Raw genomic sequence first — 27,310 nt, 5'->3', positions numbered from 1 at the left:
GCAGGTTTAGCATTTTAACGGTTTTCTACAGCATCAGAAATGTGTAATGTGTTTTGCGGGACTACCAGTGAGTAAAAAAACACAAACACAATCAGTCAAAAACTACTAAAATATTATTGTGAACATGACCCCCCCCCACTTGACCCCCTCACTAACTTAAAGGTACCAAATACCACCCAGAAGTGCATACAATTCTACACAAGTTCCCAAGTCTTACTTACCTAACCGTTTAAAGCCAATGTGAACTTTACACTGTCAACAGCATTAACGTTAGCGAGCTAATGCTAACAGAGCCAACAGGAGAACGCCCAACCCCAGAAGTAAATACCAACTAAATGCAGCCCAACAGAATAATCTCCCGGTTAAACTCCGCTATTACTGATAGTTGGAAACGGCATATGAAACCCAGTTGAGGTGAAAGGTAGGATGTTTACAAAGCAAGGGACTCGTGAGGGGCAGGCAGACTGCTCTGTCTCCACCCCCGACTGCTGAACACCAGTCAATCATTGGCTGATCTGGGCATGCACTGCGATCTCACGAAGAAACGCAGCTTTCTGATATTTTTTAATTGTGAATTAATTGTTCGTAAAAAAAAGTCAGTATTCGTGCTGTTCGGAATACCGCATTCGGGTTGGGTTCCACCCATGTAGCATACACTAGCTTCTTGGAGCACAGCACACAAAAACATTCACCTTTCCCCAATAGCTGCATTCAGAGCCCTACTGCATGGCTACAATGAGTTTGTGTTTGTCTGAGTCCGGCAGATTTTTTTTATTTTTTCGTTGGTCATATTGAAACGCCGGAGATCCGGCACCGGAATACTTTAAGCCCTGCATACTGGCCCATGTTCACAAAACAGTCCGGTGTAAAATGCCATTGCCAGATTGCATTTCTTTTGCTGGTAGATCAGGAACTCCAACCACTTGTGCCTGATGGTAGCGTCTTTGGGAATTGGAAGCAAATGTGGCTTTCCCTTTGCTAGCAAGTACTGTATACAGCGGAACAGTGATTGGGGGAGGGCAGAGAGTTTATGTGGCTTACAGCCACACCCATATAAGGAAGTCCACCCCTCTGTGACATCACAAAAGAACAATTTTACCACGCCTTCTGTAACAGCATTTATCCATCCAACCGTGTAGGTTTGATCATTATGCTCAATTTTTTGGCCCTTTGTTATGAGTTGTGGACTCCGATAGAGCAGCTCCACATGATAACCAGCACACTTTCTAGATCTTCCAGATTCTGCATCTATTCCAGCTGTATTTCCAAAACTGTGTGACTGGTCACACTCTGTGATTGGTCTCACTCAGCTTGTAGAGCTATCTGCTTGTACAGCTTGTACCCTGCCCATATAAGGAAGTCACCGGCTGACTGTGAGGTCACTGTGAGTCGGTGTTAGAAAAAAATCTCTGAAACTGACCGTTTTGAGCCATCCCAAACTTCTTTCAGGGCTCACTTCCAAATACACAAACCTCATTATGTGAAACTTTGGCATCGTTTAACAGGAGAATACAACATTCTAACTACATTTGTAGGTCAGAAAAGTGGAAAAAGCATAATAGGTCCCCTTTAACAATAACAACCATTGGCAATGCAATTCAAAGTCACAATCTAGGAAATGCTTTAATGCTATTCAAAATCATGAAGGGAGATTGTTGGTGTTCGACACTGGATAGATACTCCTAATAAAATCATAATACATGAAAATACAAAATTTAGCATCGATATTGTGACCTTAAGAAATAATGCGTCTCTATTTCTTTGACATGAAACCGTGTAAATAGTGTAATCTGTAAATAACAGATTCCTATAGATACAAACAAACTTGATTTTAGTACACATTGCTCACTCACTGCATGTTGTTTTATTTATAAGTCATTGTTGCTGATGGAGCAAATTATCGATATATGTAACCAAATGCAGTTTCCTTACCTAAATGACCACTTCCTTCTCCATGAAGTGAACACCGTCTGTGCCTAAATGATGACTGCAATGCATATTTCTAATACTTGTAATCTTTACACTTTCTGAAATTGAACTTTTTGTCCATTGTCGTCTTTTACTTTCACAGTCTGCTGCCACTTGGTGCACAAATAATAACGCAATAATCAATCAATACATCAAATCTGACAGAACGACAGAAAGTACATATTGAGTATCATTAAAAAAAAAGCGCATGAATGTAAAGACAAAAAAATCTTTCCAATCCATCGGTAGTCTCCACAAGGCTACTTCGTGTGTCTGTGTACAAGTACACCTGGAAGCGGCATCCATTCTGGCCATTCTGGCTACTGGCCAGTCTTCTTGTCCTTCTGGAAACTGAAACTTGTTCGGCGGCTAAGTTTCCTCTGTTTTTGGGCAAAATAATCGGCCCGTGTGGTGCTAGCACGAGACTCCAGGATGTAATTGACCTGGAAGACATGAAAGTGACAATCATGTGAGCAAGTTGGTTGGTGGCTGCTGCTGTTTACCCCGTCTAAAGATACTTCATAGTCATCACTTGCCACTTCACAAGCTGAACTTTGAGGCTAACTCGCGTTAAAAAAATGATAAATTCATAAATCATGCTGTTTCACGATCATGACTGAATATGGTTGCATACAGTGTTTGTGTTAGCATACGAGTGGTTAGTGCGCAGGCCACACAGCTACGAGACCCGAGTTCAATTCCATCCTCGGGCATCTCTGTGCGGAGTACAACCATATTCCATTCATAAATAAGGAATCCTAGTTGGCGGAAAGTCACTTATCACAGTCGGTTCTACAACCAATTAGCTGCGATGAATGAGGGATTACTTGACCCAATTTAAAGACGTTTTATTTGTTTTTTTAAATGCATGTTAAATGTAAAATAATGGGAAGTGAACTGATTGGATTTAAAAACCAATGTTTGAGTTTCATATTCTCGGGGCCTCCAATCGATCGCAGCTTATTTACAAATGGAAGACTAAATCATAGAAAACCTTGTTAAGACTTTGTTAAGCATTATTAGAGCTCTGTAGACATGACATAACACCCCTATAGTAATTTTTACACTTGTATTACCCAATACAGTAGACATAATATTATAAAATTAAGTCTTACACATAAATAACATTTGATTGACCGGATAACTGGTGACTAATGTCTCAATGTAACATTCCTGACACCAGTGGCCAGTGTAGTAGAATACTACTGCAGTGGCACAGAGAGCGCATACTGTGGACATTCACAGTGGAGCCACAACTCAAGTCAGTCACTGGCTCACTGCTAACCATGCTAACACTCCACAATTCTACAGTAGCTAGCTGACATCACACACAAATTTGATGTAATTATCGTTGTAGTTGCATATTGAATCGTTTCCTCAACTTATTATAGATTAAAAGTTATTCCTAACTGCGGTTAACTATGGACAAAAATGTGATTAATCACAATCAAATATTTTAATCGATTGACAGCCCTAGTTTTGACTAATGATCGGCTATGTTCAACCACAAAACAGCAAACAACTGTAGAAAGGAACCTTGGACATAAAGTACTTGAGAGTAAACAGTGTACAGCTTGGGTAGCAAAATACTGTGGAATATAGACAGAGTTGAGTCTTGCAGACAGTCAAGCCTGATGGCTTTGAAAGCAAAACCATCACATTCCTCTTTCTAAGGAGGAGTGCAACAATAAATCATCACATCCCCAGAGGCTGACAGGAGCTGAGAGAGTTTAAGCTTGATTGCTTCTGTGAGCTGCGGCACCAAGACGACCGTTTCCAGGTGTACTTCAGGCTCATTTCACCACCGCTTGGGAAAGAGATGCTCCGCGACTGATGACAATGAGGACACGTTTCAGGCAGCACACTTGGCAATTTGTGTGCCGTACACTAGTAGGTGATTATAAGGTAAATATGTGTGAGTGGATGTTTCACAGTCATTGGAACATCACAAACAACTATGGTCTAACGTGTATTAGACCAGGCCGTCAGAATAAAAACACTGCACATTAACCCTGACAGACGGCATCGAACAAAATAAGACTCTCAGACAAATACATTAAAGGGCTGTGTATTTTTGAAGTCTTGGTCAGCCTAATGCAAATTTACGCCAACATTTTGACATTATTTCTTAGGAGAAATTTGTAGAGACAATTTTGAGACATTATACTTCAACTTATTCCAGTATTATTTTTTTGTTGAGTCGATGTCTCGTCTGTGACTGAGCGCAACAAACTGGAAAACAAAGAAGTGGATGCACGCTCTCATCCAACACATCCAGAAACACTCACCTTGAGAACTATTTCATTGACTGTTGCGGAATCCGACTCAAAGTAGAGAGGCTTGTAGTCGTGGTTGCTCAGATAAGTGATCTTAAATATGGCATGATCTGTGACACACAAATAAACAACATCATTAGCTCAAAAGTATTCATCTGATTCCAATTTGGAATCATAAATAATAATAAATATAAAAACTATCGTTTCCCAAGCTAATCGCTGTAGTATAAGCAGGAAGATGTAATGAAGATGCACTACACTTCACGAAAGTGTTTCCTTTCTGTACAGACATTTGTAGATAGTCCCTGCATTCACTGCAGATGATGGCTTACTTTGATTTAAAAAATAAATAAATAAATAGAAATGTTCCTTTGTAAAAATGTAAGACACATTGTATTAGTTTCTGAAGTAAGAAGCATTTGTTTGATACGTACGTTCATGCTTGTGTGTTTGTGAGGTTTTGCCATGATTTGAACTCCATAGTCCTGAGCCTTGGTGGTTCCTGGATTGTTCTGAACATCCTAACCAATTTCCTTTCATTTGAGGGTGACTGTATGGGTCTTCTTCCAGACCTTGGCCAAGTGCTGGCATATCCAAATGACTGGCACTTATAGTAGGTCCAATGGTGATTATCCTAGACCAGGGGTGCTCATTAAGTCGATCGCGATCTACCGGTCGATCGCGGAGGTGGTACTGGTCGATCGCGGCGTGACATTAAAAAAATATCATCCTAGCATCAATGCCGTCACTTGATTGATATACAGGGCAGCCATTCAGATGACAACTGAATGTTGCCCTTCGGGTGACCAATCAAATCAAACAACGTCTCTAAGTGCAGCAGAACTTACGATGTCAGCCTATCATCCATCCCCGTTACTTGATTGACATACAGGACAACCAGTCAGATGACAACTGAATTTTGACCTTTAGGTCACCGCTCATGCGTAAACAACGATGCAAAGTGCTAAGCTAGTCGGCGAATTACGTCAGATTTTAAGCCCTCGCTAAAGTTTATGGTCACTAAAATGAGTGAAATAGCTGGACCAAGTAAAAAGGCAAAAACATATCACTTCCATACGGAATGGGAGGTGGACTTTTTTTTCACAATGTCTTTTTCGAAGTGCGTTTGCCTGGCTAACCTGGCTATCAGCAACTACTGTCCGGACTATGCATCCCTGGCTGATTCAATTCAGTGCAAGTCATCAAAGTAAACTCAGGTAATTACAAAAAATGTTAATAGTTAATTATGTGTGTTTTGCAATATTGGCTCATTTGGTTATGTAAGGTACATCAACATACATTGTACGTACAAATAATCCTCAATACATTTGAAAATAAATAGATGTTTTGCATTTTTGTAGTGGGTAGATCATTTTGACTCGCTCATTTTAAAAGTAGCTCGCATGCTGAAAAAGTGTGAGCACCCCTGTCCTAGACTCTACAGTTGCACTACGAGTCCCTACAACATGACACTTACTTGGGCTTCTTTCCTCAACAAGGTCACAGGCACACAGGTGGTCTGAATCGATGGAAATGGGTTTCTGACGAATCCAGAACTTTGTGCTGGCCTTCTGGTTGGTCACAGGATCGATCTCCACTTTTTCTCCTGAAATTCCTGAAAATAAAAGGTGAGATCACCTTTTTTCTTTTAACTTTTTTTTTGTCTTGGTTTGCGTAAATTTTATGGTTTTCTTGCAATGTGGCACACGTCTTGTGTTATTAATATTGTGTGTTCTTAAAGGGGCCCTATGTGTTGAGTTGTAGACTCCTATAGAGCAGCTACACACAATAACCAGTACAGAAAGCTTTCTAGTTCTTCCAGAATCTGCACCTATTTCCATCTTTGGATTTTGTGGTTCCCACAAAAACGGTCTTTGGCATCGTTTAACATGACAATACAGCATACTAAAAGTATACTAGGTCCCCTTTAAACACAAATTAATGTATTCTCTCTAACATTGTTTTCCCTGAATTTTTTGGGTTCATATTCTTTCTGTCAAAATAAAACTAGCATACAAAATTATTGAGATACGCATACACCAGTACAGGTCAGCCACCAGTAAGCGGTTCCTACCGAGCTGAACATCTGTCGTGAAGCGCAGCTTATGTATCATACTAATCTTGAAGGACTTATAGTGGTGGCTGCTCAGCATATCCTGGACGGTGGTGATGTCAATGGGGAGATCTTCCTCAGAGCTCTCCTCACCCCTGGAACCTGAAAATAAAGCCCATAGCGTTATTAATGTATTAGCATACAACAATAATGGATATGCTGGATCACTTACTGTTTTCTCTGACCAGGCAAAACTCCAGGGTGATTTGACTTTCAAGTGTGGAATCAAGGTCTACTGCAATATTTGGGTCTGTTTGCTTCTCCAGACGATACATCGGACCTATTTTGGGATGACAGTCAACTTTAAGAGGAGCTTGCTTGCTTGCTTGGTGGAGGGTGAAAATATTTGATATGAAAAATATTGCATGGTTTTTGTATAGGAAGAGCCGAACTAGTTATTTTGAGGACATCTTGTACATTTTATTTTATGTTGACTTTTTACATCACTGTTGTTAATGTATTTATTTTACTTTGGATTCAAGACATGTTTCACCCCTTAGCTCCCAAAGACGTATTTATATCTTTTACATTTTTTGCACTGGAGGCAAAAAAAAAAGGTGATGATGCAACTCCACAATAAAAGTGAACATGTTTGGTGCAGTGTTAAGATGGAAAAACTGCCACCGGGTGGCAGAAGTGCATTTTATAATAACTTAGTTAGTTAGTTCAAGGTGTTATATTTGTAACTAAAATAAATTTGTTTCAAAGTGAAAGTTATGCTCGAATTGTATATTTTCACAAAAAGCTGTTTCTCGCCCCCCCTTTTTTTGTTGAGAACTGATATTTTGCTGTAACTTACCTACTACCGCTACTGATTACTACAGTATGAAAAAAGATGGAAATACACTCTTTTTGAATGAGAGTCTAATCTTTCTTTTGCTATATTCCATGTCTATATAGCGCTAAAACACAATATTGTGAATCAGTCAAAAACCTAAAAAATGGCCAGCACTGAGACGTGGATGGCTTTTGAAAAATGGCTGGGAAGCAATTTTTTTTGTTTTTAAACCTATGTAATTTGATAAATTTGCTGAAACTAACGTTGCTGTCAATTATGTCCTCTCAAATAGTTGCAAAGTTTCAGTAATATACTTTGCTATTCCACTTAAGTAGGAAGTATATTTGTAACTGGATTAGAAAACTATATCAAATACATATAAATATAAATATACAAGAGGCAGAATATGAAATGACTAAATATCATGTGGAATTACCTGATCCTTTCTGTGAGCCTTTTCTCTTTTTTAGAGCTTTCTGAAGAATTTCCTTCATGGTGACTTTCAGACTGTCCACTGGGATTAAGGAAAAACCCTGAGCAGCATTTCTAAAATGGAGAGGGAGATGGAAGGTTATGAAAGATATTCCTCTACATTTCCCACCCAGTCATTAGGACAGATATTTAAAAAATGTGAGTTTTAAGTCAGCGGACTAGAGGTGGTTGACGTTTAACAAACCGTCTCCTAGTACAGCGTTGGGCTGCCACCACGTTATTGTGCTGCAGCTTTGCCCCATGATGAGCTGTCATATCATAAATGTAACAATTCTGACAGAAACAGCCAGAAAGCTAAATCCTGACTGTGTCGAGATTTTGGTTTGGGCATGAAAGGTTTCCCACATCATATACAAACAACCCCGATCCACTAATTCTTCACTGAGCTTTCATTAAAATTCTGTCGATATGGCCTTGAGATTTGGCCTTATCTTGTCTTCTACAGACTTACTGTCAATGTGGCCACAAAGTCATCCAAAAATGAGCACTTCTAAGCCCCAGCGCCCATCCACAAAAAGGTTTATCTGTGTGACTGCCAAGGCCAGCTGTGTCAGTCAGGGCATTTCCATTTCCCACAGTATATAATCATCCCTGTGTAAGTTGTATTAAGTAGACCCCTTGGTTCCCAAAGAGGGGTACGCCAATTGACATGGGGGTATGTATGTAAATATATATGAAACACAATTAGCACCTAAAACTCACAATTATGAGTGCGCCTGAACACCTCACAGCACAGAGACCACAGAGCAGACAGAAGGAAGGCTCACAGAGCATGAAGTTGTTCACTACTCCGGATTATGTTGTGAGATTTCATTTATATTGGAGTCCCAGTCCCTGCCCTGTGAAACCCAATGTACAGTGTGTCCATGTCTGGATGAGAGAGTGGAGACCTAGAAAATGGGGCCTTATCGCTGGTTGTATGTATTTTTGTACTTTGGATGCTGCTTTCTCATGTTTGTTAAACTTTCCCTCGGTAGCAAATTAATACGGAGACTTAAAATATAGCGATTGTGAAAAATGAAGTTCAAGTTTAGCCCATTTAAATGGAAGGATCTCAACATCAGGCTGAAATTAAATTTTGTATGATAATATGTAAACATAATATGTAAAACTTATCAAAACATGACCATGCAAAATACAATTATGCGACTGTGAAATGTTGTAGGCTATATTTATGTCACTTTTCAAAGCTTGATTTCCATCCATTCTTAATTCTTACATTCTCACAAACAGCGATTGTCTCGAACCAATGCCAGGGGAGGAGTACTTCTCCACCAGTGCAAGAGTGCTGAAACCAAACTTGTGGATTGGCTCATTAGAGTCCAGGGGAGGGAAGTCTGTATCCACCTCACCATCATCTTCTGCAATATGTAGGCAATATGCATTCACGTTCTCACTGAGGACAGAGAAGATGAGCGGTCATGCCAGGAAAAATGTAACATTTTGTGAAAAATTGCTGAAATGTTTGCACTTACTTAAGTTTGGGTTCCCGCCCCTCGCTTGTGTATTGCCAACAAATAAGCCCGATGAGATCATGGACCCGAGCGTTGGCAATTGTTACCACAGTCATGGGATGAACCTTTTCCTGAGCTATCTGCATGGAGAGGTAGACGTCTATTTTTTTTGTAGCAGTTGTGCCAATGTGGCCCTACAGCAAGTGTAAAAACAGAGAAGGGAGCAGAAATATCAGTCAGACACACACGTCGGTTCTGCATAACATGAATTTCACATGCTTGAAATGCTTCAGTAGTGAGACCAGTTGGACATTTTGTGTGGCCACCTATTGCGGTAATATTGCCTTGGTGTTATAATGGCATACACTGCTGTTTGATTCCTGGCCAGGGCCCAAACTCCCAGGTGATGACCAATGAGGCGACAATTCATCAACGTCTTGTCTTGCCTTAAAGGGGACCTGTTATACTCACTTTGGGCCCTTTGTATTGAGTTGTGGACTCTTATACAACAGCTACACACGATAACCCGCACAAAAGCTTTCTAGCTCTTCCAGAGTCAACACCTCTTCCTGCAGTGTTTTAGAGTGTATGCACACTGAGACTGACATCCAGCTTGTGCCTGGGCATGCCCATATAAGGAAGTCTGGGTTGCAGTGACGTCAGTGGAATTTGGTGTACAAAGCCATCAAAAACTGCATTCAGGGCTCACTTCCAAATGTGTAAACCTCATTATTTGACATGTTGGGATTGTTTAACATTAGAATACAACGAAGATAACGTCTTCGTTTAACCCATTCATTCATCATTTCATCCATGTGAAACTAACTTATGGGTTCGAGTGGACCTTCTTGAATGGTAACTACACTAAGCAAGACTCCACTGTGTTGTTCATGTCACTACAAGGCATTTGTGTAAACTTATACTGGTATCAATGTGGATGGTATTACGTGGCTTATTGAGACAGGTACAGTGCATCCGGAAAGTATTCACAGCGCTTCACTTTTTCTACATTTTGTCATGTTACAGCCTCATTCCAAATTGTATTAAATTAATATCTTACCTCAAAATTCTACACAAAATACTCCATTATGACAATGTGAAAAAAGGTTTTTTTGACGTGTTTTGAATTTATTAAAAAAATAATAAAATCACATTTACATAAGTATTCACAGCCTTTGCTTAATACTTTGTTGATCCACCTTTGGCAGCAATTACAGCCTCAAGTCTTTTTGAATATGATCCCACAAGTTTAGCACACCTATCTTTAGGCAGTTTTGCCCATTCTTCTTTGCAATAAGTCTCAAGCTCCATCAGGTTGGATGGGAGACGTCTGTGCACAGCCATTTTCAGATCTCTCCAGAGATGTTCGATCGGATTCAAGTCTGGACTCTGGCTGGGCCACTCCAGGACATTCACAGAGTGGTTCTGAAGCCAATCTTTTGAGGTCTTGGCTGTGTGCTAATGTCTACTGTCTATATGGTCAAGGTACATGACCAGTCTACTGAGGTCAAGAGCGCTCTGGAGCAGGTTTTCATCCAGGATATCTCTATATATTGCTGCATTCATTTTTTCCTTCTACCCTGACTAGTCTGCCAGTTCCTGCTGCTGAAAAACATCCCCACAGCATGATGCTGCCACCACCATGCTTCACTGTAGGGATGGTATTGGCCTGGTGATGAGCAGTGCCTGGTTTCCTCCAAACATGGCGCCTGGCATTCACACCAAAGAGTTCAATCTTTGTCTCATCAGACCAGAGAATTTTGTTTCTCATGGTCTGAGAGTCATTCAGGTGCTTTTTGGCAAATTCCAGACGGGCTGCCATGTTCCTTTTGCTAAGGAGTGGCTTTCGTCTGGCCACTCTACCATACAGGCCTGATTGGTGGATTGCTGCAGAGATGGTTGTCCTTCTGGAAGGCTCTCCTCTCTCCACAGAGGAACGCTGGAGCTCTGACAGAGTGACCATCGGGGCTTTGGTCACCTCCCTGACTAAGGCCCTTCTTCCCCGATCGCTCAGTTTAGAAGGCCGGCCAGCTCTAGGAAGAGTCCTGGTGGTTCCAAATGTCTTCCATTTACGAATAATGGAGGCCACTGTGCTCATTGGGACCTTCAAAGCAGCAGAAATTTTTCTGTATCCTTCCCCAGATTTGTGCCTCAAGACAATCCTGTCTCGCAGGTCTACAGACAGTTCTTTTGACTTCATGCTTGGTGTTTGTGCTCTGACATGCACAGTCAACTGTGGGACCTTATATAGACAGTTATTATATTTCCAAATCATGTCCAATCAACTGAATTTACTGCAGGTGGACTCCAATTAAGCTGTAGAAAGATCTCAAGGATGATCAGTGGAAAAAAGATGCACCTGAGCTCAATTTTGAGCTTCATGGCAAAGGCTGTGAATACTTATGTAAATGTGATTTTCTTGTTTTCTATTTTTAATAAATTCAAAACATGTCAAAAAAAACTTTTTTCACATTGTCATAATGGAGTATTTTGTGTAGAATTTTGAGGTAAGAGATTAATTTAATTCAGTTTGGAATGAGGCTGTAACATGACAAAATGTAGAAGTGCTGTGAATACTTTCCGGATGCACTGTATGCCATTTCAATACCTGCCGCACCACATCTTGACTTTATTTTGTACAAGCATTACATATTTAATAATTAATTGACATGTACAAAAAAATATATATAAATTCAGAACTATTTACATCTAAAATAATGTTCACACTTATCTACAGCACAAGTTCCGTCTCATTATTGTACAGACTCCAATTTCACACCTTGGTTGATTCCGGCATTTTAGTGCTTAACTAATAGCCTGGTTGAAAATGTGAAATGTCCAACCAGTCTTTAACTCAGCACAGAATGGTGTCAAGATCCCAACTAGGACAGTTGGATGACCAGAGAACTCACCTTGCCATCAAATTTGGAGTATTCATTGAAAGGGTTGTTGAGCTGCTGGGGACACTGTTCCAGTCGGAGTGAAAGTGTGGACTTCACACATGTTGACCGCTGTCTGTCTTTAAAATCTCGCTTTTCAAAAAAGGACGCCAAATCCTCGACTTCACAGACAGCAAAAAAAATAAAACATCACAAACAGTTGAAAAATGGCAATATTTTACATTTTGCACAAGCTTCAAAATGCAAAAAAAAGATGTAGAATATGATTCATTAATTCATTTTCTATGCCGCTTATCCTCACTAGGGTCGCGAGTATGCTGGAGCCTATCCCAGCTGTCTTCGGGCGAGAAGCGGGGTACACCCTGGACTGGTGGCCAGCCAATCACAGGGCACATATAGACAAACAACCATTCACACTCCCATTCATACCTATGGACAATTTGGCCAATTAACCTATCATGTTTTTGGAATGTGGGAGCAAACCGGAGTACCCGGAGGAAAACCAGGCATGCGCATACAATGAAAAAGGTTATTTATGAACTCAAATATTCTCTCTCGTGATTGCAGCATTTAGCAAATACAAATCATTTTGGCAACCCTAGCCCACCTAAAATAGGATAAAAATGCAGTAAAAAACGATCACGTGAGAAACATTTGTAAATGGAAAGTTGAACAGTACCTGATTGGGAAGATGACCTTTCCTTCCATTGAATATTTTTACATTTGATTTGATTTTGACGCTCCTTCCTCAGTCTTTCAAGTCTTTGGGCTGGAAAAAAAAAAGAGCACAATTACAATATTTCACTCGGACTCAAACCTAAAACCTGTGCAAAGTCTATAGCCAGCTATGAAAAAAAGACAGACCCAATGGATCTTAAACTTGATCATCCCTCTTATCTTACCAGCAGCCCCGGGTTTCTCATGGTTATCTTGTTGGAGTCCTGATAAAACAGCCACAGCAGATCAGTTCTTAAAGCCCATTTGGAAGCATCACAGCTTTCCAACCAGGACCACAAAGATTGACCAGCGGTTCACCAACCCCAAAAGAAACATACTACTTTTCAACACTCCATACCCAAACCAATTTAGCCCTCCAATCAATTCAATTCCATCGATTATATACCTCATTCTCATCACACCCCAACAACATACACCAATATGAGAATTGAAGCAATCAGATACGAATCAAGGCATTTTTTCACTACTATTTTTAGGTCCATCCCTCACAGCTTGATAGACTTGCCACTAGGGCACTAGCAGACACTATGGAGCACTTTTGGTAATGGTAATGGTAATGGTAATGGTAATGGTTTTATTTCATTTGAACATGCATCAGATTACAATTGAGTGCATCACATAATCAGTTCACAGTTCCACATGTCCAAAAGGAGTAGGAAGAAGCAAATTATTAACTTATTAAAGCCTACCCTCCATCTGGTACTTTTACAATCAGTAACTGTTGCACTTGTTCACTTCCTGCTTTCCTAATATAATTTAAATTTTGTTTTCATTTTATTTTATTTTTGGTCACATACCGGAGGTGATATGACCATACAATGACATAATGGGTACCATAGTAAGTGTCAATATAGTGATATATATAGCACATCATGACTGGTTCAAGACTCTTCATCCTTGTATTTAGCAAACATCAACTGCTTTGAGGGTCTTACTCTACGTAGTCCTAGCATATAAGTGTTTCAAATGTAGTTCTTCACTGAGACCATATTTCTCCTCTCTTGTAGAGTAGTATTGGATGACATTTGGTTATTGGTAATTGGTTATTTTTAGCATTATTTTAGCCGTTTGAAGATTAACTATATCATTAATTAACTATATCAGCAATATCAGTATTTGTGATTTTAAAAATAACGAGTTAGTGTGTTCTCTGTAGGCGGCATTATGAATTATCCTTACTGACCTTTTTTGCAGTACATTTAGCGATGTATGTCCTTTTAGTGCAGGAAGAACTCTTGTGGGGCGGGGCTCTGTCGGACTCTGGATGGTGTGTGATGCGCGGTAAGTATGGCATGTGACTTATTTACACCTTAACTGATGTACAATACAGTATATATTCGTTAGGGCTGCAATGATATGCCTATTTGTATTGAATGGCTTAAGTATGTCCTTGTGGAGTCACTCCCTTAAGTAGTTAATCCTTGCCTCCATAGCAGCAAATAAACGACCCCCTCCCGATCTCTCTGCAGTTGGAACACACCTAACGGTCACACTTCTTGAAAAGGGGGAACACCGCCCCTCTTTTGCCAGTCCAGAAGTATTGTTCTCAACTTGCACGTAATGTTGATGAGACGTGTCAATCAACACAGTCCCACAACATCCACAACCTTGAGGAATTCAGGGCAAAACTTGCAGAAACCTTACTGTAAACATTGCGGACAGCAAACTGCTTCCCACTTCTGAGACGTCGGGACGGTTTTCCAGAACCACTTGGAAGCAGACTGGAAATCATGATCCATGACCTCACCAAACTGCTCCTGTAGTATATTTTCACATGGCTATGGCTATGTCTATCGATCATGACCCTGGAAGTACGGGACCTGCACTGTTGCTGGTATGCCTGTGAACTCTCAATTGCAAGGTACCCTTACAGGAATATCAATCACCCCTTTGCGTTTGCTTGCTTGATGCTTGCTCACAACACTTGCAGCACCCTGTGTACACTCGCTAGTGCCAACAAATACGCAGACACACGTCAATTCATTATTGGCTGAATGGAATGTCCGTATTGTTTGTTGCCACTGTTCCACTTTGTCTGACGATCCTTGAACGTACCATCTCACTTTCTCTCATGCTGCACATTTGGTCCCAAATGTGGCTACTACTACTATCATTCATTAATTTTCTACCGCTTATCCTCACGAGGGTCGCAGGGGTGCTGGAGTCTTCGGGTGAGAGGCGGGGTACACCCAGGACTGGTCGCCAGCCAATCACAGGGCACATATAGACAAACAACCATTCACACTCACATTCATACCTATGGACAATTTGGAGTCAACAATTAACCTAGCATGTTTTTGGAATGTGGGAGGAAACCGGCACGGGGAGAACATGCAAACTCCACACAGAGATGGCCGAGGGTGGAATTGAACTCGGGTCTCCTAGCTGTGGGGCCTGCGTGCTAACCACTCGTCTGCCATGCAGCCGCCGCAGCTACTATATAGGAATGCATAAATATATGATGACTTTGAGTGCTAATGTGCATATTTGTTTGGTGCATAACCTCTCTGAAAAACTAACTCTGGAACCTGTACTGGTGGGGTTGTATTAATTTAGTGCTTTTAATTTCATGTTGTTCCTGTCATAGTTTTAAATAACAGATAAGATAAAAGAGATCGCTATAATGTACATAGGTTGTGCTAATGTGTTGTGTTTTGCAGTGACCAGCTACGATTTACACCTATTCTCAACTTCAGTCATGGTCAGCCACCGGTTTATCATGACAATTTAAAACTGCCCCCGATTGGTCACACAAACCCTTCAAACAGCTGCCAAACTGGACTTCCAAGTGTCCTTGCTTGGACGGCTCTCAGTGCAAAAGAAGGAAACCCCAACACAAACCCAGTCCTGGGTGGTGGGTGAGATAAGCCTACCTGTGTTGGAGCGTCGACGGATACCGAAGTCCCAGCTAGAGGTAATGTCCATAGACTGGGAGAGGTCACACGTGTGACTGTCTGTCATGGTGCTGACCCCCTCACTTAAGGAGTCTAATGTTGCCGACCCACAGGTGCTGCCAGGTACCAGAGCCAGCTGGCACTTCTCCAGGTCCACATCCTGGTCGATTAGAACCATCTCACACATTCCTGTGTCATCACTGGTTACATGAGACTGCCTGATGTGGGCCAGAATGATGGCTGGATTGTCCAAGAAGGCCATTACTTCACCTTGATGAAGACTGGCTTCAGATTCGGATTTATTTGATCTTCCGACGGCTCCCACGTGCCGATACTGACATAGGTTCTCTTTTAATGAAGTGAGAACGTAGGAGGTGTTGAAAAGTGAAAAGCAGTTTCCATTTCCATCTTGATTTTTTCTCTGCTCCAATACAGGAAGACTGCAGATAACTGTTAAAGACAGAAATTGAAACTGATTAAACATTTAAATATATCAGCAACACGCAGTTTTCTTAAGCTTTTTTATACACCCGTCTCGCATTGTAATTTTGTTGTTTCTTGGAACACTGGAGTGAAATATACCGCTTGTTTATGTGACACACGCTATGCTGTCATTTACGTTGATTCAGCGTTTGGGATTCGGATCAGGAAGTGACTGGATGTGATGGATTTGACTGGAAAGTACAATATTGGGTACAAAGTTGGCAAAATTTGACACTTCCAAAACAACATTAGGGGTTATGGAAAAGATGACAGCTCGTCGTACTCCATTTTGGACATCGACAAGGTGATTATGTCATTGTTTGTTGCACATTTTGCATAGTCTTGAGTAAACGAAATTAAAGAGCACATGTCAATGAGTCTGCACCGACTTTAGCAACGTTGACAATGAACACAGTGGATATGTCAACAATAAATACCTCAAGTGAGCACGTAAAGTAAATGTAATTTGTGATAGTTACCTACTTGGATGTAACGCTCCACTGTTGATTTACAAAGCTATCCCTCAATTCATCGTCAATATTTACTTTCCCTTCTAAACGTGTTTGAATCATAAAAGAAATGCTGCATTGGTAATTATGAACAATGCTACTGCTTACCGCTGAGCTTGTTTACCGGAAGTTGTGCATCTAGCTTTTTGGCGCAGCACTGCCTCCTTCTGTCGGGGAGTGTCAGTTTCGACTCAGTATGTACAATCGATTATTAAAATAACACCTTAAGTGGCGATACAAGCATTCCAAGCATATTATAAATAAAAAATATATTTTCGCCTTTCATCAAAAATAAAAACCATCACTGGTACTTATCACTGGTTTGCTGTGTGAACAGCACAACTCTAATACTCGTATAGCTTCCTAGTTCTACCAGGTCTGAAGGCGCAAAGCCTTCTGGGTATTGTAGTACAGTGATTCCCAGCCACCGTGCTAACCAGTCCTTGATCCTGTGCTGTGGGTGGGGTGGTTATGGGGCGTTCCGGGGCTGGCTTTTGGTGACTACACTCTCTGTATTAATTATCAAACAGTGCCTCTGTCAACTTATTAATTATTAATGTATTACCATCATTAAGTCTGTTGAACATTTAACAAATGTATGGCAGCTGATGCAAAATGTATGAGGGCTAGGATTGTGATTTGAATTAAGTGATGTATTCCATTGTAACTTGTATGCATGTTCAAATAAAATCAAACCATTACCAATGAGCTTAGCTTGTTGGACATGCATAATTGTGAATTGTGTTCAGTGTTATTGTGTCCATGATATCATTGTGTTGCACTGAGCAGGCAGCTCTTTTTTTATGAAGTTAAGCCAAACTTTTGAGCCACTTTTTCTTCATTGGTGTTTGCAGCTATTACTACCGGTCTGCAAAGTGGGCATCAAAATTCAGAAATGAAATCAAAACATTACAGTAGGTGCTATCACTGACAAGCAGATGTGTCAGTATGGTTTGTAAGAATGGTCATCAGAGTGCATTAAGGAAAACTATTTAATATGGACAATATCTATATGCAGATTAAAAAGACGATGACAAAAACAACTCTCACGCACCTTTTAAACATGACAGGCATTTTAAGATAAAGCACACAGTTGCACTTGAAATTATACAAGCCGCTTTGTGAATTACATTATTTTCTAAACGTACCAACTTTCAATAGATAGCCATAAGGATGTCACGCGAAAGACTGTGAGCTTATGTGGACGTGGCAATGCAGGATTGGAACTGCACATTAGGTGCTTTACGCACACTATAAACCTTGCAGTCCTACCTACCTTGGTGTTCACAGCTAATGTCTCAGAAACAGTAGTAATTCTAAATGTGCTCAAAGCTACTTAAGATTTGTCAGATCAAAACACAATTGCTGCATATGACATGTGATAGTAGCATCTATTTCATCGCTTCCTTGTAGCGAACTGTATTTCTTTTCGTGTGAACATAAATCTACTGCAATCGGCTATTTTCCGTGTGTCTTTACACAACTACACATCGATATAAATGATTAGTGGGAGCAGTTACACCTGCCCTCATTATTTTACGTTTTACAGTTCAACAGTTAAAAATGTCATGCTTAGGCCCTGCGTGCAAAGTTATTAAACATTTAAAAATGTACCTGCATTGTTTAGTGACTCAGCTACAAAGTTTGTCCAGTCCTATATTGTGTCATTGTTTTCATCTTGTGAGCCAAGTTCATCGTGACCGTCCTAATGGCCATTAAAGGAAATGTGATGATCTGTACTATCGCTACACTGTTTTTGTTTTCTTCCAAATAAATATAATTTCTGTAAGGTTTGAATAATTTGGAGTGCAATTGTATGGTTTAAATAAAACTCTTAAAAACATTGGTGTTGTTAGGTAAGCTCTATCCAGACCTGGTTGTAGTCTCATAGTTCTAGTCTTGTAAAGGTCAGTCAGTGTCAATACATAGCATGCTGGCTCATAAACATTTCAGCACGCATGCTTATTATTAAAACATGAAGCATGGTTACAGGAACGTGTTGACAGCAAAATGAATCAATGCCCAAAATCAATCAGTGGAAATCACCGGGCAAAGGATTCATGGCTCCAAACATCTTTTTGACTCAACTGACAGAAATAAACAGAAACAGTATGTTTAAAGTTATGAATCTAAATTTCCCCCAATACATTAAAACAGTGGGCTATCCCATTCCATTTTTAAACTCAGCATGGACTCAGTGTCGTGTGCAGTGGTTCTCCTCACATTGAACTTCTCCATTTCACTTGAATAAAATGCTTCCTGACAGAGAACTCCAACTGACTCCAACTCCACACAGTTGTTGTGGGTGAGTGGAGTGTATGCAAGTCCAAGTGGGGTGGCCCTCAATAAATACAAGCAGGCGTTTCCTGTCGGTGTATCTGCAGGGGCGCAGGTGGGGGGGGCTGAAGTGGATTCATCAGGCCTCAGAGCTCAAGGAGGTCCGAGTTGGACTGGGGGGTAGGCGGGCTGCGGCGCTGTGCTCCGTGCGAAAACTGTAATCATACTGATGGAAGGGAAAACTTTGTATTAATCCAAGATCGTTCAAACATAAATCAGGAAAATAAAGCGAAATTAGGAGTGAAATCGGAAATGCCGACCTCTTTCTCAATCTCAGCCAACGTTTTGATGGTGATACCAATGAGGTCCACCTGCTGCAACTGCACGACAGACAGACAGACAGACAGACAGACAGACAGACATCCTTTATTGTCATTGCACAATAACACAGCAGTGTAATTGCCAACAAAATGTCGTTGTGTGGCTCCCGTATAATACCAGAGACAAAAGAAGATAAATAATAATAATAATATGGAGAATAAATAGGTAACATCAAATATGAACAACAATGTACGGCGTAAACACTAAATTGCACAAATAATTTTAATAATTTTGAATAAATAATAATTTAAAGTTTTGCGTGTTTTCACAGACCAGACGGAGAAAGGCGGGGTACACCCTGGACTGGTCGCCAGCCAAATCACAGGACACATATAGACAAACAACCATTCACACTCACATTCATACCTATGGACAATTTGGAGTGGTCAATTAACCTAGCATGTTTTTGGAATGTGGGAGGAAACCGGAGTACCCGGAGTAAACCCACGCATGCACGGGGAGAACATGCAAACTCCACACAGAGATGGCCGAGGGTGGGATTGAACACTGGTCTCCTAGTTGTGAGGTCTGCGCGCTAACCACTCGACCGCCGTGCCGCCCAGAATATGAACAGATGAGTCTAATTAAATGAGTCAAAATAGTATTAGTCTTTATGAGTTATTTGTCATTCAGCCTCTCCCAGTTAACATAAACGTATTTGTTTAGACTGTTCATGAGTTTGTCTGAGTTAAACAGCCAGTTGAAAGACGGACAAAGGCAGATCCTTGTCTCCGCCCATCCCATGTGGAAAAAAATGTAGAAATGCAGGAACTGTTTTTCCACTTTGTTTGTTTTTTTGTTTCGGCCCCTGGAAATTACTTTGGCCAACCCTGCTTCTGTGGCTCTCCATCGGGATTGGGCATGTGTTTAGTTGGCTTCTCTTCATGGATGAGCAATGGCCGATGTGCTACAACAGTCAGCATTAAGGATCTGCGTTGCAGCAGCTTAGTTTTTTAGGGGGCAGGCGTCACGCAACACAAGTTTGCGGGATCAATCGTTGTGGGATGCTCTGGCTCCTCAGCATGAAAGCATTGTCTAGTTTTGGGAGAATGGGCTCAGTGGAGAGTGGCGAGGTGTACGGTTGTGTTCGGGGTGAAAATGTTGGTGACTCTTTGGGAGGTGACTTTCATCAATCCCATTCGACTGGGTTGGCGATCCCACCCGCACAGAAGAAATGGTGCCCCTTCTTACAAAGACAAATGGAGATGTTTCACCCGATCTGTCGCATTTTAACCCTTTGGGTTTTGACATTTTTTACATTCCTGCTAACCCCTTCACCACAACTCACCACATCCCCTCCTGCCACCCTGAACACGGTTTAGAAAAGCATCTGCGACAGGAGATGCCGCTTGTGGACTCTGAGTCACAGCCACTAGTACACTGTAGTAGTTGAAAGTCTATTAAGGCTTACACTTTGCATAAAACCACACCCACAGATGTAGTTTAGATTAAAGTTACAGGTTTAAAAGGACAAAGGAAATACATTAGCTGGATGCAAACCAAAGCAAAAACTCACTTCTGACGAGGCGCATGCAAACTTCTCAGAGATCATGAAGGGCACACCATCCATTGCTGAAAAGACAGGTCAATACATTCTCATTTCAAAATGTGCAGTGATGAAATGTTCAGGCTCCTTTTTAATATGGAGCAAGTAAGAAGAGTAAGAGGTTTAGTTCAGTCATGATTACCATATACATTACCACTATGATGGGGTCACAGCTATTGACCTTTTGGAGCACACAATGAGGTAGGATCAAATATAATAATTATCATTGTCCAGGAAGACTGGAGGGTCAAAGGTCCAGTTTCCACTGGGCACAAAAATAGAGACTAGACTACAGACTAGACTAAGTGCGGACTCACTTAATTAAGTAAGGCACCAAATCCCCAACCTGTAGTGGCATAACATCATTGAGCTACTCAACCAACCCTGACATTTAAAAACTCTTACAGAAAGAAAGGAATAAATAAGGCATCATGATTAGTTCTACTACTACTACTACTACTACTACTGTTATCCCTTACACAGTATTTTTGTCATCTACAATTTTTTGCTTCATATTGCATACAAAATTGACGAGTTGACGAAAGTGTAGCCAACCTGAGATTGCATAGAGGTTTGAATTTTGGTGCTCATAATCTGGTCTGGTCGTGTTTTTCCCTCTGAAACTGGCAGGAAGGGTCATGGAAATATTCCTGTGAACAAAAAGGAAAAGCACTAAGGATTATGCTTCTGTAATTATGGTAATTACTAAAGAGAGAAGAGGAGTGTTTCTGCAGATGGTACTAATCAATGCGTTAGTCATTTTTATTGCAAATGTTGATCAGAGGAAGATGGACTGTGAATGCATACTTGGTCATTGGAGGTGCGGGGACAGAGGCGGAAGAGGAGGTAGAATTCATATTCTGGACGTCATTCACAGATGATGTATGAGTGGTGTCCTGAGTTCGCGGCACAGTACCCATGCGATACCAGATACCCATGTTGTTTAGTTCTCTGTCAGAGAAAAACGTTACATGTTTAAACATGCCATACCATTAAAGCTGCAATCTATAAAGCATAAAACATGAATGAAATGTTGATTATTCAAACAGCAACTTCTGAGAAAGGAGAATGTGCAGGAAGAAACTGCTAACTTCGGATATTTTTACAGTGTCAGCTCAAAATAAGATTGGTTTATTTCTGATACTGGTTTTAAATTCTAAACGTTTTTGAGTAAAAAAAACTATTTAGGTGGGGTGGCGTGGGTGCTGGAGCCTATCCCAGCTGTCTGCGGTCGGGAGGCGGGGTACACCCTGGACTGGTCGCCAGCCAATCACAGGAACTTATAGACAAACAACCGTTCACATTTATGGACAATTTGGAGTCGCCAATTAATCTAACATGCATGTCTTTTGGAATGTGGGAGAAAACCCCGGAGAAAACCCACGCATGCACGAGGAGACCATGCAAACTCCACACAGAGATGTCTGAGGGTGGAATTGAACTGAGGTCTCCTAGCTGTGTGGCCTGCGCACTAACCACTCGGTCCACCATGAAGCCTAGTCATAAAACATATAGTCAAAATTGCAAACTAATTCCATTGCTCTTTTAAAACAAAGTCATCAAAATACATAAACATAAATTGTATTACAGTAAATATTATTTGATTACAATACTGTAAATATTAGTTGCGATTATTGAATGATTAATGCAAGCTGTGACGGTCCTTGAATGCACCATCTATTAATCTCCCATACACAGACAAATGTATTTGGATGTATTTTATCACTTTTCTTTCACCTCATATTTGCTCCCAAATGCTGGTAATATGTGGGAATACATAAAGGGATAACCTATGACTGGAAATGTAGGTAGAGGAACGTCTGCTGATTTCAAAGTTATTTACAAATAAGAAAGAGAAGAAACAAACCCAATAAAGGTGTACTGAGGCGGAGCCTGCTTGGACCTTCCAAGGATACGAATGTCACAGATGGCTGCCTCTGTTGAGTCTCGGGGAATAAACTTTATGCAGAGTCGCCTCTTTCTGAATGCCTGCTCCTCTACACACACACACAAATACACACAAGAGGATGAAAACATCATATTGATTTTTTGACCAATATTGCACCCCCAATGACAATATCAGGTCAGATCTCATGCCCGTGAAGAGTTCACATCAATTTGCCACAATAGTACCACTAAGTTTTAACGCAGCAGCTAACACTTGTGAGTCCTGTAGTTTGAATAAATGAGAAATAACGCAGCCATCTCACACATGCGTGTGTTTGAGATACTGAATCACACTCCCTTAGTTGGACACACATGGACACAGAAGAGTCTTGAAGGGGACCTATAATGCTCATTCATTAGTAACATAAAATAGTGGGTCCACACATACTTCAGATGCGTGGGCTACAATGATACTTTGCATTGCTTGTTACAGCTTGTTCCTCTCCTGAGATAGCAATTTTTTAAGATTATAACCTAAAGGGACCCGTTCAAAATGACATTTCTTTTTAATCCCCTCAAAAAACATGTGAACACCACCACATAGCATATTTTAATAATAGTGGTTTAAAAAGAAAAAGAAAATACAATATATTATATATATTATATAATATATATAATATATTATGGGAATAATGTCATATTACGAAATTAACATTTATAAAGATTACTTCAGAAGAAATTTGAAATAGTGAAATTTAAGTGGACCTTGCATCCTTTCATTTTTCAAAATGTGGCCCTCGGTGGAAAAGGTTTGCACACCCTTGCTTTAGTGCATTTATTTTAGTCTTGGTCCAACGTAGGTGACTTACGAGTGTCAACAGTCTCCTGGATTGGAATGAAGCCGACAGGGAGTGTGTCCTTGATATCAATCAGCTTCATGTCAACAAGAACATTTCCTAAATGGCTCTGAAAGGAGAGAGTGGAATAAGATTTGGAGGGGTTAATAATGCGCTACTCAGTCAGTTGGTAAACGGTGTACAGTGGATCCCTGCACATTCACAACCCTGCAAATAATCTTAAAATGAAAAAAAAATTCTCTAAAGATACATTTTTTTTAACAGAAAAAAAACATTATTTAGTCTAAGTCTGTAATAATTTATATTAATTTAATTTGTTGTCATAAAGTAATTTTATTTTTAAAAGATATATTTATTGACACTGTTTTTGTATTTCAATTTGATTTCTGTACAGCTTTGGTCAACTCAGGGTTATTTTAAATGTACTATATCAATAAAATTTGAATTGACGTAAGCACAATAGCTAACTGTAATAGCACAGCAGACTGCTCGGTATCTGTGGGCATGAGGTTTAAATGGTACTTCCTGCCTTCTACTTCCACTTGTGAAGAGCTGCACATCTTATTCATTTGCAAGTCTACAAAGTGGTAGTTTTTGACAGAGGTTTTGGAGATTTCTAAGCTTGTTTTTATGCTCTAGAAAGCTGAGCAGCAGGAGAAGGTTAATTTATGTCGAGCTGCAACGATTAATCAACTAAATAGTTATTCTAGTTTTGCAAATATCCTCTGATTATGTATAATATATTCTGATACATTGTGGACCAAACCACTAACTGTTTGTTTTGGTTCATTTCGGACAATTAATCAAAACAAGCATCAGATTAATCGAACAACAAAATAATTATTAATGGCAGCCCTAAAACTATGTGTTAGAGGGAGGTGAAATGAATTAAATGAAAATTCATTAGTGGTGAGCACCTATACTTTCTATCATTTAGTCACTTTTATTGCAAATGTTGATCCAAAATTGAAAACGTCAAACATCAAACTCGTAGGACGGTTCAGAGGGGGTGGAGCAAGCCAAATCCACAATTACTTGTGGATTTTCAGCGTTCACTGCTGAGTCCCGAACAGAACTGTCATTAGATTTTGATTAGATTGAAGATTCCATTTACATTTTCCTTGGAGAAGACCCTGGTGAAGCACAGGTAGCGGGTCACCTTGGACTTGAAAAGTCCATCTTTCCAAAGATCAGCATCCAAACCATCTGTTGTTGTCGACACCTAGAGGCAAGTGGGATTCATGGACAAGCCGTCATCAATGCAGGATAGTAGTTAGCAAGGTGCCAATGATGCTAGTGTGAAAAGTTGGGATAATAAAATTGCTACAACATAAAAGCAAATCAATAAAGAAGTCCAAATATGCTTACAACATCATAACCGGTTGGTGCCCTGCTCCTGGAAGCTACAACGCCAACTCCAGTGATGGGGTCCATAGGCATCTCGGGCAACGCCTCAGAAAGGTCCCGGACCTCAGGCATCTCTGTTAAAAAAAACACAAAAAAAACACAGGGTAAATTATTTCCACTTTTATATTTATAAGGATCCATGACGTCAAATTTGCAACAATCATTATTTGATCTGCTGGTTGTGTGAGTTTAGCCTTTAGAAAGACACAATCATCCCAGAATGTTTATAGTATGGTTTGGTTTGTATGTCTCAGACATTACAGTTAAGCCTGTAGCCTTATCCATATGGATGTGTTTGAGAGAAATAAGTATTTCATCCTGTACCAAAGAGCAACACAGACCGGTCATGCAGCCACCAGGTTCTGTCCCTTCAGTAAGGAGCTTGGTTAAAAGAAAGACGACTGTTGGCGTCAATTCCTTCAATGGAACTTCAGCTTGTGCAGGGGCGTCAAACGTGAGGTGCTCTGTGGAGACATTGCAAGGGGCGTCCCTCATGACTGAAGGCCCTCGTCTGTGTGGTAATGACTGGCTTATTCAACAGGACAACGCTGCAGTTCACAATACAAGCCTGACAAAGGACTTCTTTCAAGCTCACTATTTTGGACCATCCTGCATGTTCCCCTGATGTAAAAACCAAATGAGAACATTTGAGGTTGGGCGGCAAGGGAAGTTTACAAAAATAGACATCCATTCCAGAGTGGATGCCCTCCATGAAGCCACTTTCACCATCCAGACCAACAGTCCCACAAGCCTCCTAGAAACACTGGCATCAAGCATGCTCAAAACTATTTGTGAGGTTTTTAACCACAATGTTGCAGCTAAGCCGTTTTTTTCAACATTTGAATTCAATTTTAGGGAGATCTTGAACTTTTGATAAGCTGATGAATAACCTATTTCACTTTAATGTTTGTTTGCAATAATTATTTGCATTTTGAATGTCTAGTTAGAATCTCCTTTATATAAAATAGTGCAAAATGTAAATTCCTGTCATTTTTCAGGTAGTTAAAATTCGCGTCTTGTGTGTGTGTGTGTGTGTGTGTACACATCCACATGTTCAGTATATTCTCTATATAAATGTTACTATAATTACTGCACACCATACCGATCTTGATTTTAATGTAGAAATGGGTGATTGCAGCCCTTTTCTCGACAATTCAGTAAACAGTTGGCTACATTAGCTTGTGCTTTAAGAAATATAGCACACAAACTTAATATTTGACGACAACATTTTACTGTCAGTCTGATCTTGGAATGCGCAGTGCAAAAACATTAGTGTTGTGAGACATTAGTGTAATGTAAAGAATTCACCGAAAGAGTTAACGGCTTAACGGTGCGGCTCAGCTGGGACTTGTTTACCTTACACACAGCGCTAACACGCCTGCTATAGCTAGCTAGCAAGCTAGCTGGCTGGCGACAATACTGCGTCAAACAACGGGCCCTGTGTGCTAATGTAAGAAGCCAAAGTTATCTCAGGTTTCAATAACGTATATAAAATAATGCTACACCCCAAACACATTTTAAGACAGGTTACCTAACACAAAACCTGGTATTTTCCCCAAAAGAGCTGCAAAGACAACTCATTGAACACTAGCATCAGTAGCATTAGCATTGACACAGCTCCGTTAGCTCACTTACCGTAAATGGCCAAAATGGAATCAAACCAGTGTTCGTAGTCTCCCTTGTGTTACACTCCCATTTCTTGCAACAACCTCCAGAAGTGGTGGTCATCAACGAACCGATCGAGTAATTGTTGGGCTCTAGCTAGCATAGTGGTTTAAAACATAGTGCGACAGGATGCCATAAAGTCAACAACACAGGATGAGACCCGTCAACTAACAGGAGAGGGGAGCCTCACCCCCATCCACACTATTCATGCTGTTCATGACTGCAATCCGGTAGCGTCGTTAAACCCATTGTACGCTTTTATGTAAACAGTTATATAACTCTAGCTATATCAAATGATCAATATTAAGTCTCCAGAATATGATATTAATTGAACAATCTGTCTTTACCTAAGGTTCTATACCCCACCAAATGACACTTTTCCCACTCAAATGACACCACCACCGGCTACAATAGCGGTTTTTTATACAGATTGTACAAAAAAACTCTATATTCTTAATAATTACAAGTTCAACTGAATAAGATTTGTCTTTCTGTCGGAAAAGGGGGTGGGGCCAATGACTGTCACTCACTCACGGCTCATGTCCGTACACGAACTTACAATTATAATATAACATTTCTTTATACTGTTTTGTCTTGCCCTTTATTTGGAATAAGGAACTACAGGAACTACAGCTACACCCCTCCATCCTTCAAATGTATGTAACAAGCGAAGACTGGAGAGATC

General features: G+C 40.4%; 2 protein-coding genes and 1 long non-coding RNA gene across 6 annotated transcripts; 1 reads left to right on the top strand and 2 right to left on the bottom strand.

Moving 5' to 3' along the window:
* Nucleotides 1–1,258: 1,258 nt before the first annotated feature.
* Nucleotides 1,259–16,824, bottom strand: mapkap1 (MAPK associated protein 1). Of its 3 annotated transcripts, none has more exons than XM_058064657.2 (12): nt 16,714–16,824; nt 15,593–16,063; nt 12,661–12,750; nt 11,994–12,142; nt 9,103–9,275; nt 8,847–9,023; nt 7,572–7,681; nt 6,530–6,637; nt 6,319–6,459; nt 5,722–5,859; nt 4,257–4,354; nt 1,259–2,411 (listed from the first exon to the last, which is right to left on the bottom strand). In XM_058064657.2, the coding sequence occupies exons 2-12, from the start codon at nt 15,873–15,875 to the stop codon at nt 2,289–2,291; spliced, it is 1,590 nt and encodes a 529-aa protein (XP_057920640.1). In that variant the 5' UTR covers nt 15,876–16,063; nt 16,714–16,824; the 3' UTR covers nt 1,259–2,288. The 3 variants fall into 3 exon arrangements, with proteins under 3 accessions (XP_057920640.1, XP_057920638.1, XP_057920639.1); XM_058064655.2 differs by having other exon boundaries at nt 16,576–16,724; XM_058064656.2 differs by having other exon boundaries at nt 16,580–16,722.
* LOC144901135 (uncharacterized) lies at nt 14,442–15,737 on the top strand. The gene is made up of 2 exons (XR_013629301.1): nt 14,442–14,580; nt 15,380–15,737. It is a non-coding gene; the product is annotated as an uncharacterized LOC144901135 (long non-coding RNA).
* A 2,064-nt stretch (nt 16,825–18,888) lies between the features above and the next one.
* On the bottom strand, nt 18,889–26,966 carry LOC131118157 (multivesicular body subunit 12B). 2 transcript variants are annotated; one of them, XM_058064615.2, is made up of 10 exons: nt 26,596–26,966; nt 24,922–25,034; nt 24,668–24,775; nt 23,566–23,662; nt 22,677–22,806; nt 21,617–21,760; nt 21,365–21,459; nt 20,780–20,835; nt 19,203–19,262; nt 18,889–19,108 (listed from the first exon to the last, which is right to left on the bottom strand). In XM_058064615.2, the coding sequence occupies exons 2-10, from the start codon at nt 25,030–25,032 to the stop codon at nt 19,022–19,024; spliced, it is 888 nt and encodes a 295-aa protein (XP_057920598.1). In that variant the 5' UTR covers nt 25,033–25,034; nt 26,596–26,966; the 3' UTR covers nt 18,889–19,021. The 2 variants fall into 2 exon arrangements, with proteins under 2 accessions (XP_057920598.1, XP_078650363.1); XM_078794237.1 differs by lacking the exon at nt 26,596–26,966 and adding an exon at nt 25,302–25,511.
* Nucleotides 26,967–27,310: the final 344 nt, after the last annotated feature.

The sequence above is a fragment of the Doryrhamphus excisus genome, linkage group LG10 (assembly GCF_037039965.1).
Source record: "Doryrhamphus excisus strain RoL-2023G ecotype Guam linkage group LG10, RoL_Dexc_Guam_v1.1, whole genome shotgun sequence".
In the NCBI taxonomy this organism is placed as follows: domain Eukaryota; kingdom Metazoa; phylum Chordata; class Actinopteri; order Syngnathiformes; family Syngnathidae; genus Doryrhamphus; species Doryrhamphus excisus.
This window is presented reverse-complemented; position numbering and strand designations above follow the sequence as displayed.

Coding starts and splice junctions, on each gene's coding strand:
- mapkap1 (XM_058064657.2), bottom strand. CDS start 15,875: ATGGCCTTCTTGGACAATCCAGCCATCATTCTGGCCCACATCAGGCAG. Junction 9,276..11,993: donor ACTCCAAATTTGATGGCAAG/GTGAGTTCTCTG, acceptor CACTTGCTGTAG/GGCCACATTGGCACAACTGC. Junction 9,024..9,102: donor GGGCGGGAACCCAAACTTAA/GTAAGTGCAAAC, acceptor CTCTGTCCTCAG/TGAGAACGTGAATGCATATT.
- LOC131118157 (XM_078794237.1), bottom strand. CDS start 25,455: ATGAGGGACGCCCCTTGCAATGTCTCCACAGAGCACCTCACGTTTGAC. Junction 21,460..21,616: donor CCCGCACCTCCAATGACCAA/GTATGCATTCAC, acceptor TTTTGTTCACAG/GAATATTTCCATGACCCTTC. Junction 19,263..20,779: donor TTGCATGCGCCTCGTCAGAA/GTGAGTTTTTGC, acceptor TCTGTCGTGCAG/TTGCAGCAGGTGGACCTCAT.